Here is a 12061-nt window from a genome sequence, read left to right as displayed (position 1 = left end):
AAAGGGGCAGCTTTTTGCTGTGTGTAGGAACTCACTGAGCTGTCTGCAGTGGGCACTGATATTCCTATACAGTGTCAGGGCACAGAATGTGTCCCCCCACTTCTAGGAGCTTGGTCACCTGAGTTAAGGAGTTCAGCTGGCTGAGTCCAGGGTTAGCTCTGTCACTGATAAGAGCTGTTTTGAAGAAAGATGGAGGTGAGGGCCTGCCCCTTCCTTCTTTTGGACTTGCTGTGTGATCACTGAACTGATCAGTGTGATCATTTTGTCTGGACCCAATTCTGATCTGTCCTTGCCATCACTCTCAGCTCCCATCTCACCTTCCCCGGCCAGGGTGCCAGCCAAAAAGTCACAGGAGTGAGGTCAGGCCCTTGCTTCCATGTTCGGAATTTTTGGAGATCTTAGAAGTGGCAGCCGTCCTGACTCCTTACAGATTCTGCCTTTCTGACTTTGGCACCTGGAAGGACTGAATACTTTCAGGATTAGGTATTGCAAATTACAACCCATAAAGTGCATGGTTTGAAACTGGCCCTCGATCTTCAGAAAAACTTCTGTACTGTAATGCTGAATATTGCAGTGCCTAACATTTCGGTACTTGGAGACACAAAATAGCATTCACAAGCCTGGAGTGTAGCTATGACAGAAAGTAAGACTTACATTTAAGAGTAAACCCCAGAAAAAGAAATCTGTTTAAGCATCACAGGAAACTATAGATTGCAGTTCCTGAAAACATAATAAAATGGGATTTCTCCTAAGTAACAGGAGGAACCCTCAGGTTAAAACATTGATATCAGCTGCTTTTCAGTTTTCAGTGGCTTGGCATTGCCTTATGAAGTGAAGAGGGAGCATGGGTGCAGAATTCAGGAACTGTGATTTCTTAGATAGAAAGGTATTTAGGAAATCAGAGCTAGGGTCCCTAGCCTCAGCCAACTGTGTCACTTGGAAATGGATTGATATGAATAAGGTCATTCAGGTAACTTTTCCATTGGTTTAATGCATTCATGTTGCTGGCAGTATTTTAAACCCAGATGAAATTCCAAATGAGATGCAGAAAATTGAACCAACAATAAACCACACTGCAGACTCTTGCTTTTCCACTTACTAAATTAATTTAGCAACCTGAAACAAGACAGAGAGCATGGCAAGTGCAGTAAAAATAAGTATAAATGTACCATGGGCCATTTTAAAGTTTATGCTTTTTACAATTTGGCTGCATAATGACAGCAGAAAATACATTTCAAGGTGTGTCTGCATATATGTCTAAGTGGAAGAGTTATTTTCTTTTTGGTACCTGAGCTAGCATGTTCACTAATAGCATGGATAAAAGGTAATACTTCATGCCTATACCTTCAGGTACCTTCCATCATAATGCCTTCAGGTAGTACTAGATGTGATTAGATTAGATTAGATTAGATTAGTCAATATTAGATGTGGTTTATTTAATTGCAAGTACAAGATTTCACTAGAGCTTGCAAATACTTTCATGTTGGCCATAGGAACCCCTTAAGTTTATTTTTTCAGGAGTTTTCATGTGTTTAGAATTTACAAAGTAGTAGAAGTGGTGGCTGTCAGGTAAAGCTAGGAAAAGCCAGATTGAAAACAAACAACAGCTCCTGTAACAGTCTGTGGACTGTTGAAAAATATTTGCTGTTGGATATTGCAGATGTAAAAAAATTAATCTCAATAGGTCAAATACAGGGAAAAAAATTGGGGTTTTATAACTAAAAAACCACATCAGACTTAGAAAATATTTTGGGCTGAGACTCATTAGAGGCTGGGAGAATACTTTTCTGGGGGAAGTTACTCGCCCTGTTCTTGCTCTTCCCTAGTCATCTTCTTAGGGCTACTGTTAGAGACAGGACACTGGTGAAGAGACAACAATGGTCTCAACAGCCGTTTTGATGTGTTTCTAAAGGTTTTCATAGAAAATGTACACATACAAAAATAAGTTTTCAATTAGTCTTTAGCCAGACAAGAGAAAAAAGCAATGCTCAAAACTCATCTGAGCAATCCCAGTAACAGAAAGGACCAAAGGTAGTATAGTAGCTCTTTATAAACTAGTCTGAGGTTTGCAAGAAAATATGCGCATTAAAAGTAAATGTCTTTTCAGACCTGTTCTTTGTCAGAAAAATATGATATGATCATGAACTACTTCCTCATTAATGAGGAGCTTCTAGGTAGTAGAGATTGACACCTTACGTCCTCTGATATTACCTCTGTATACAATGGGTCTGGTTATGCCAATCTGTTTCTAATTTGGTAGCAAACTAGTATGCATTTTCTGTTTCTTTAACCCTTTCATTTTAACTCTCTCTCTTTATTATCTATTCTCTTTCTCTATTATAGGGTTACCTTTGTGCCTGCTAACAATTTTCCTCCTTTGCTTTGTACTCCAAGCCCTTACTCTACCCAGGAATGTTAAAAGTCCAGTGTCACCTTGGGCTTTCTTTCAGTGCAGGGAGTAGCTGGGTTGTCTCCTCCAAGGTTTGTGCCCAAAGCTGGGCATTTTTAAGTAATCTGAGAGTTGTTTAGGGTAGGGCTGAAGTGATATGGTAGGTAAGGCAGGAGCTGGTTAGTTTGGTGACTGTGTGACTTAGTCAACCTGAGTTGACTGGGGTTGTCCTGTGCAGGGTCAGGAGTTGGGCTTCATGACCCTTGTGGGTCCCTTCCAACTCAGGACATTCTATGATTCTGTGAAAACCTGTGGTGGTGACAGCTGGCAGTCAATTGTAACCAGAGTTCATTTCTTTCTACTGATAGACGAAAGCACCATTTGATCGGGGGGAGAGGGTGGGGGGGAGTTCCCCATCATCTTCTGATGAAGGGTCTGTGATCTTATAGGTATGGACTCTGCTTTTACTGAGGCCTTTGTCACTTCTGGATTGAGCTGCAATGGTACAACTGGTACAATTATAAAATCTTGATTCCAGCCACAAGTTGCACGCTGGCACTCAGTGGTTCTCACTGGCTGCCCTTGGCAGCTCAGAATATCAGGTATTGGTTCTGTCTTTGGAGGTTGTCTTGCTTTGGGACCCCCAGCGCCCAGGGCAGTGCCATCTGGGGAGACCAAAACTGTTTCCAAATCACCTGCTCTCTCCAGGCAGGGCCTAGATGTGCCACATAGAGGTGTTAGCTGGAGGTGAGGGCACATCAGGAGACACATGTAGCTGCCTCAGTGCAGTACTTCATTGGGCCCTGTTACATGAGCCACTGAGCTCAGATGAGTGCCGTGAGGTGCTGCCTTGGTTGGGGTCCTTTTGCACATTCATCCCATGGTGAGGATGTGCCCAGGCTGGCATGGCGCTTGCCAGTGAAGAGGTGATGCAATTCCCTGCTGTAGCAGTCGAGATCTGTTCAACCACCAGTTTGGAGCAGCAGTGGTAGATAGCGAAGAGCGTGCTTTTTGGTGTCCTTCAGCTCTGAAATTCCCTTTAGTTCCTTCTGAGCATACCACCAAATACTTCTGGGGAGGGCCTAGAAAGCTCACCTTGGCAAGATTTTGGGGAATGGTCCAGGGAACCAGAGTAGTGGTTGGTTCTTTTACAGACATTTGGTGAAAACACAGCACTCCTCCATACCTAGAGAGATTCCTGTAGATTTCACATATACATATAAATAATACAAGCACTAAGTTTTCTGAACAGTTGTTGGTATGTGGGAAGAGATGCCTGTTAGTTCATGCTTACATCTCTTCACTGAGCCTTTCACTAGTAATCAACAACAAATTGCTGTAGCTTAGGATAAACATATATAATAGTGGTGTCTTAACTCCTAAAGGGAAAAAAATGGGAAAAATACAACTATTACATGGACAAATAAGATACAAATTTTAAACTTTGGTATTATTTTTGTATTGTGTTTTTAGTTGATGGCAGGGATGCCTTGAACGTTATTCCGTATTGTTTAAATCATGTACCTAACCTAGAGTTAATGCAGTCTTTCTCTGATAATCTACTCTCAGTTCCAGAATTAATGAGTAGGATGTTTTCTCCCACTGAACAGTGGGATATCTGTGCTTGCTCTACTAGCATGTTCTTTTTCTTTTCTTTAGTCCCACTCTTGCCATGGCCCACAGGAATCTGACTGGAAGCTGTAATGTTAACTGTGGATGTAAGATTCATGAGTATGAGCCTGTCTGTGGATCAGATGGAATAACATATTTTAATCCTTGTCTAGCTGGCTGCATCAACGGTGGAAACCATAGCACAGGGGTAAGTGCTTCACCCACCCACCCACCCGCTTACAACCTGTGATAGCCCCTCGGGACTGATGCAGATCACACTGCTCTGTTTCCAGTGCAAGCATCCCACCTCTTAAGCTCTGGAGAAGTTGCTCTGCTGCTGACTTGTGCATGAGTCTTTGCATGTTTTGAAAGGCTGGTGATGCACACTCCCACTCCCCTTCCTTTCAGTTATGTACAAATTTGAGGCACAGGCTCATTTGTACCAAGTAAATCCTCCAACCGAGTGAGGGCTAAGTGCCATGGGGTGGGGAGGGCTCGTGTTTCCAGTACAGACTCTGAAGTCCCTGACGGCAGTAGCCTGCCTGCCTGCTGCTCCTGCAGGGCTCGGAGAGGGAACCTTGCATCAGTGTCATCTAATTCAGCTTTCTGCTAACATAGGCAACCATGTCATACTGTCTTTCCACAAGCTCATCAGTATTACTCTTAAGAGCAGTTTTGGGGTTTTTTTTAGCTCCCTCTCTGAATGGAAGACAGAACTTAACTCTTCAGGTAGTTGGAAGTGTTTTAAACCCCGTTTAAATTTAGTCATGGCCTGTTTAAAATCATTGGTGTTTGTATCAGCCTCATCATTTTATGTGAGTAGCTGTTGCACCTGCACCAGTGTATTGATAGGTCTTTTGTTTGCACGGCTAAATAAAGACCGCCTGTTTATTCTGCTCTTGTAAAATAGTTTGGCCATTGTCATAGCCTTTCTCTAAACCTCTTTCAGGCTAAATGAAGTGATTGTCATTGAACTCAACTAACCAGAACTTAAAGGATGTTAATAATCCACTTTCTTTCTTGGAAATACATTGCCTGTTACAGCCCAGTCTTCCAGTTATGCTGGACTGGGGAAAGGCATCCTGCTGGTTAAATCACACCATAGAAATTTGGCAGTTTCTAGTATGGGGCACAAGAAAACAGTTGAAAAGTAGAATCTGACCTAAATATCAACAGAACATTATGGTTGTGCTCGTTTCGTACAAAAACCAAACTCTTAAATTCTTCTGTTGCATAGCTTTCCTTTAAAAAAGGATAATTAAGAAAGATGGGAAGCAATGTAAACGTTGATTTTCTCAGGACTTGAGTGTGCTTTCCAGAAAGTTGATTTATTATGTATCAGTCTTCTGATTTGCAGTCCTGAGACAGTCTGTGAAGCAGGAGGATGTTAGGTCCAGCACTGTGCTTTCTCAGGTTTGACTGGATAATGGTCTGAAAAAGCAGGTGTATACATAGATTCCACTTAGAACAGTTTCATTTCCTTTATAGGATTTTTTTTAGAGTATCTTGCTGGTTTTTAATAGAAAATTGATTTGGCCCATTGCAAAAAGCCTGTGATGTGACCCTGTGGTTAACTTTCAGTGTCTGTATAAATCTTACTTGTGCTTTGGTGGATTGAGACATAGGTTTGATCTTTGCTACATTTCACCTGATATCAAACTGGCACTAGCAATTCAGTTGGTTGGGAGGTACTTTGAAGTATGTACTCTTTACTACAGATTTTGACAATTTAAGAAAAGATGATCCATGGCCTGAAGTTTTAACTCAGTAGCTAATGGTGAATAGAATAGGGCTGACATAGGTAGGAAAACACATTTCTTAATTAAATAATGCTTTATGTAGGGCACTTCTAAAAACAAGTGTAAGATTGTGTCACTGTATAACACACAAAATGTTGTTAACTTATAACATTTGGATATAAGTTTATAACATTTTTTTTTCAAAATTAACCACTTAAGACTTGGAAGTAGGAGAAAAGGATGCCTGTGTACAGTTCATACCTATTTTAGATATATATTCCTATACTGTAGCATTTCTGTTGTGTCATATTTGTGTCTTTTAATGCACAGACTTGGTGTATTTGGTGATGAATCAGGATTGTGTAGTAGAGAGGGACTACTTTCTCTAGGATGCCAGTCTGGAAGCAGTTAAGAGATTAAGGTGAGGCACTGTAGGAAGAAAGCAAACGCTCATGTGATATTAGACAGGACAGTGTAGTGCTGCCTTACAAACTGGATTCTGTCATTGCCTCCATTCCTAAGTGGTCTTGGGCAAGTCACTTAAACGAAACCTCTCCCAGTTGTTCATTAATTTTGTATTATTCATATTCTGGATGATGGGCATGAGCAATAACCAGAAGTGCTGTTTGTAGAAGCATGGAGTGCCTAAATCTGTATCTGAAGGCACAAAAATTTTCATTTAGAATATATTAAGTTGTATATAATGGAAAATGTTCTGAAAAAAAAGGATCCCAGCTATCTCAAATTTGCCACCCACATTTGTGAAACTTTTGATCTGTTTCTGTTACTTAGCTACAAAATAGAGGTAACAGCATCAGTAGCTCATCTCATAACTGTTTTGAAGATAAATTGCTCCTTTTTGAAAGAGTTAAGCTATAATGATGAGTGTGATAGAAAAATCCATATGAAATATGAGTCATTCTGTCTTTGTAGTGGAATATGTTTAGTGTGAGGAAAAAAATACCTGGAGCCACATTTTGAAAATGGGAGGTAAACTACTGGATAAATGGATACATTATTAGGATGTTCTGCTAAATCCCATGGAAAAAAAAAAAAAGTGAGGCTATATCATAACATGAACACATACAGAGATATACATTGAAGTTGACAAATAACCCTAATGTGGGTATTTCCTGACGTTCAAGTGCTTAAAGTTGCAACCTTAAGATGGTCTTGTAATGTAGCTTCTGTGCATGTGTGATCCTAGGTTTTATGAATGTAAATATCAAACGCCAAAACTCCTTCCTGTAACGTCAGATGAGCCCTTTCCCCTCTAATGCTGGAATATTCTGATGTGCCGCACAACCCTTCACTGTTAGAGCAGTTGAAAACAGTAGTAGAGTCAATGTGATGGGAGGCTGTCTCTGATCTAGCTCTTCTTCACCTTGCTCAAATCACAGTCCCTTTGCCTATGATATGCCACTTCATTATTCAGTCTATTCATCCTAATTTCAGCCTCTTTGTCCATCCATGAATTCCTCATGTCCTTCAGTCTCACTGTTTAATTTTCTGCTTTCTCATTCTCTGATTTTGCTCCTGTACGCACCCCATCCACATCCACATCCACGTCCATGTCCACGTCCACGTCCATGTCCACATCTACATCCACATCCACAGCCAACTGGAAGGTCCTGGGCTCCAAGCATGAAGTGCTGCTTGTTGCTCTTTAGTCCTATCTGGGGAGACTTTCACTGAGATTGCAGAAGACACCTGCTGAAGATGGATGCTGACAGCCTGCCAAATTCCAGAATGTGGTATTGTCAGTGCTGCCTAAAGAGTGTTTCCTCACAGTTTTTGTAACCCAGTAGAAACAATCTTTTCCTCCAGCTTCCCTGTCAGAAGTAATTGAATTGTTTAATCAGATTTTTCAAAAAATATTCCAGAATTTTTTCTAAACTCAGCCTAAACAGTGGAAGTCGCAAATAAGAAAGGCAGTCTCATCATGGGAAGTCCTGGCCAACTTTAAAAATACTCGGAGTGGTAACCTTGCTTGTGCTTGGGGTAATGATGCTAGAGATTGAGAAGTACCATGGGACTGTTGTATGACATTTCTGCACAATGTCTTTCTCACATGGGTTTTTCATGTGGAAATGTTCTTTTTTACACTCCCCAGGTAAGAAATTACACAGAATGTGCCTGTGTCCAGAGTCGCCAGGTGATCACTCCGCCGACGGTGGGGCAGCGCAGTCAGCTCCGTCTGGTTATTGTCAAAACCTACCTGAATGAGAATGGCTATGCTGTTTCTGGGAAGTGTGATCGAACCTGCAACACGCTTATCCCATTCCTGATATTTCTCTTCATTGTCACCCTTATAACAGCGTGTGCCCAGCCGTCAGCAATCATAGTCACTCTCAGGTGAGAACTCAGTTATGGTTCTTTAAGCATTTATGCTCTGCCCGCTATCACCAGTGCCTGTGTCAGAAGAGGCTGGAACAATGCAGCCGAACTCCTTCAAGCTTATGTGTCCTTGAAAAGTTAGAATAGGGCTGACAGGGATAAGGTCAACTTGCTTGTATTTAGAATATGTAATGTGATAATCCACTTGAGGAAACGTAAAGTGCCCAGTGATTTCCAGGGACTATAAAGACAGAAAAAGTAAAAGCATCATGTAAGAAAATGATTACTTTTGAAGAAATTTTCAGACTTAGAACAGTGGTTTGGATTTTCAAATGCAAATGAAAAATAAAAGTATTTAAAATCATCCTTTTCTCTTTCTTAAAACTGTTCATTCCTGCCACATGCCCGGTTTTGAATCTTCCCTTTTTTTCTTCACAAGAATTTTGAACTTCTACTGTAGTAGTGTTGTTGTCACTGTGGTCATTTAAGGGTAGAGAACAACAAAGTGTTTGTAGGGAAAGGTAGTGTCATTTATTTGTCCATTTGAAAAAAATGTGTTCAGGTTTTTGGATTGGCTTTTCCCATCTCTGCCATCTGGTCTCATAAACATTATCACTCCCTGCAACATCTTTGTCCATTTAGAAAACAGCTTTTGTAAGTGAACTTCAGTCTAATTTTTGAAGAAAAGTGAGCTGAAAAACAAAATATGGTCTACTGCTAAAATTAATTTGTATTTGTATAATACATGTTGCTGTTGTTAAAAGAGGAGGGGGAAGAATTAGAGGAAAATGAAATAATTATTTACTAGGATTTACAAAGCACACCCATAGGTATTGGTTCTCCTGGTAACAGAAGGACAAAGAGAAGGGTTTAAAGGTATTGATTTGGTTTGGAATCTGAAGCTGAAGAGCTCTCAGAGTTTAAGAAGTAAGTTCCTTTCAGATGGAGATGAGCTGGAAGAGAACAGAATAGAATAGAATAGAATAGAATAGTTCAGTTGGAAGGTACCTACGACGATCACCTAGTCCAACAGCCTGACCACTTCAGGGCTGACCAAAAATTAAAACCTGTTTCTAAGGGCATTATCCAAACACTGACAGGCATGGGGCATTGACCACCTCTCTAGGAAGCCTGTTCCAGTGTTTGAGACGCTCTTCAGAAGCACACCCAAAATGATCCAGATGCAAATGGGCAGTCAGTCCTTGGGACCAGGTTAAAGCTCATCTGAAGTAAATTCCTACAAAATCTGAAATGCTTGTGGTGTAAATGTCAGGTCCTCAGCATGAGCTATTTAGCTGTCTAAATCTGTTTCCCTTGAGCGGCATTAATTGCTGACATAGAGACACCTTTTGACCTGGTTTTGTGTAAAATCTCCTCCAAATTCAGCTTTTTAAAAACACTCTTGTGCCTTTTCTTTCTGTGAGAATGGGCCTCCCCACCAAGTAGGATTTTCTCCTGGCAGTGTTGCCTTTATATCTTCACTCTGATAGTCTCAGACTACTGATGTTCTGCTGCTGCTCACAATTAGCCCCCTATAAAAATAATAACGGCAAATCTTTGAGTAGGTCATGGAGCCTTAGAAACATGAGGCTGATCGGGACTAGGCTTTGCTCTCCTTAGGCACAGCGGTGAGCACAGCTCTGAAACCCTCTGGCAGGCATCTGTGTCACATCCCCAGCAATGGGGAGCACTCTCTTGCTGTCATTTTCTCAGCTCGAGTGGCTGAGGTTTATGCAGGAGCCTGCTGCTGACACGTGGAGGGCTGTGCCGTGTCATGTGGTGGAATTTGTCTCCAGTTTGCTTTTCAAAAAATCTACAAAACGGGCACAAGTATCACTGTTAGGACTCTGAAGCCAAGCGCTGTGAGTGGGCACATCAGAATTCCAGTTGCTCATGCAGCTTTACCTCAACTGCTGTATGCACAGTGATGTTATAATTCAGAGACTTCTGACCTTATTCCTTCTGTCTCCAGGTTTTCCACCTGTACAGTAACAACAACAACAATGATAATACATTGTCATTGAACTGCAATTATGCAAAGGTAAACTGCAATCAATGAACGTTAATATTGCAGTGAGCCTCACAGTAATGAGGTGCATAAGGGACATCTCCATCAGGATTTTATAATGTTCAGTAAAAAAAGGATGGCCCGCACACATGAACAGTGACACCCACTGTCCCAAACCACCTATTATGCACAGCACATCGGTCTAAGATTTTTGGCCTAAGTTGCTTCCCTGATTTCTCAATTTCTGAGTGAGTGCCTGACTTCAAAACCTTGATTTTACAGCTGCACCCCTTTGACTGCAGGGTTTTTTTGTGTTTTTATCTTATATTTCAACGTTCAGTAGAAGCTGCCTATCTTAATTTCAGATCTTTACATTAAGATTTGAAAGTATTTTTTAAATCAGAAGAAAATTTGTGGTTTACTAAACTTGTAGTTGCATTGTGGAATATCATTACTTAGTATTTAGTCTTTTGAAAGCTTGTCATTTTTCATCTGAAACCAATGAAAGAAATCTTGTATTACTTGTATTGAAAAGGCTCAGTGTTTGAAGAGACTGTTTGGATATTTCTACTGATATTTTTCCTAAAGTAGCTCCAAAGTGCTTATGCTGTTCAATTCAGAAGCTGAGTCCAGCTTTCAGCAACCTAATTCTCCATTAATTCTAATTTATCTGAAAAAGATTAAGAAAATAAAGCAAGTCATTATACAAAAGAACAGGAAACTATCATGAGAAGGCATAAACGTTTTGGATGGATTCTCTAAATTTCCTTAATGGGTTTGGATCAAATTCATAAGGCCTTACGCAGGTAAATAAAGGTTAAAAGGTATGATTCAAATTTTGATTAAACAGGGACAGGAGGGGCTGGCTATATTTTTTCCTAGCAACAAGAGTTAACAATATTAGGAGCTAAATGGAAGAAATTTATACAAAGGTGTTTTAAAGTTCAGAAAAAAGCCAGGAGGCAGAACTAGAACATTCTACAACGATTGTCTGTTATGACTCTTTCTTCAGAGGAGTTTTCTTTTTGCCTGCTAGGTCTGTGGAAGATGGGGAGCGGCCCTTTGCGCTAGGAATGCAGTTTGTTTTATTACGAACCCTTGGTAAGTCTTACAGTTATTCAGGGTTTCCATAAAGGCTCACCATGTTTAGCTTAAACGTACCATAAAAGTACTAAAATTCCAAAAATCTGCAACTAATTGCCTGACTAATTGATTTAGGAACCTAAAATTAATAGCTTCAGAAAACACTGTTGCTAAGAATGTATTTAATTATCTTTTTTTTGTTGTTGTTACTGACTCTCTAGAACACCATTTCTGTCCCAGAAAGAGATATTTTACAGTTACGAATTTTATTTAAAATTATTAGTTACTAAATATTATTTTATAAGGATTTTTTATTTTTTGGAAACATATTTTATTGCTTTTACCAATAAAAATAGCTTTTTGCATTTTTAAAATAAGATGCAATTGTTACTTAATGTCTAATTTCAAATGTTTCATAGCAAAAAGGGTACATGTTAAAAGTCCTTATTCCACAAAGCAGTTTCTTTCAAGCTCTTGAACTTCTAAAATCCTGCCTATAAATAACACTCCAGGTGTTCAGCTACTATGAAACATACGACTGGAGCAAGGAAGGACTAATGTAAGAGAACAAGGGAAGCCTGTATGGCTGCATCTGGAATTTTCTTTGAGGAAGGACATTTCTGAGTTGCCTTAAAGGTGTCATATTTCTGGAGAAAGCAGGAGCATTCAGTGGGCTGGCTGCATTTTTAGCAGCCTTAGAAGTTAAAGTCTGTTTCTGAGGAAGATCTATTCAAAAGAAAAATCCACAATTTTAGTGGTCTCACTGCTACCATCCATCTTCACTAAGAGAAACATTTTGTGGTCTTTGGGGGCTGCTTCTCCTTAATTTAATGCAGCAACCCCTGCCCTTTCCCAGCTCATGGCAATGGATGTTCAGCAAGTAAGTCTCTGGAG

At 40.2% G+C, this 12061-nt stretch overlaps 1 protein-coding gene across 3 annotated transcripts in view; it reads left to right on the top strand.

The window, feature by feature from the left end:
• The window catches only part of SLCO5A1 (solute carrier organic anion transporter family member 5A1), an 88936-nt gene that overhangs the window by 68019 nt on the left and 8856 nt on the right, over window positions 1-12061 (top strand). For all 3 annotated transcript variants that reach the window (XM_075085206.1, XM_075085205.1, XM_075085207.1), the window contains exons 7-9: window positions 4049-4208; window positions 7853-8094; window positions 11121-11185. In XM_075085206.1, the coding sequence (XP_074941307.1) occupies window positions 4049-4208; window positions 7853-8094; window positions 11121-11185 (467 nt within the window). The remainder of the gene's footprint in view (window positions 1-4048; window positions 4209-7852; window positions 8095-11120; window positions 11186-12061) is intronic.

The sequence above is a fragment of the Phalacrocorax aristotelis genome, chromosome 2 (genome assembly GCF_949628215.1).
Source record: "Phalacrocorax aristotelis chromosome 2, bGulAri2.1, whole genome shotgun sequence".
NCBI lineage: Eukaryota > Metazoa > Chordata > Aves > Suliformes > Phalacrocoracidae > Phalacrocorax > Phalacrocorax aristotelis.
Note: the sequence above shows the minus strand (reverse complement) of the source record. Positions and strands in the feature narration are given on the sequence as shown.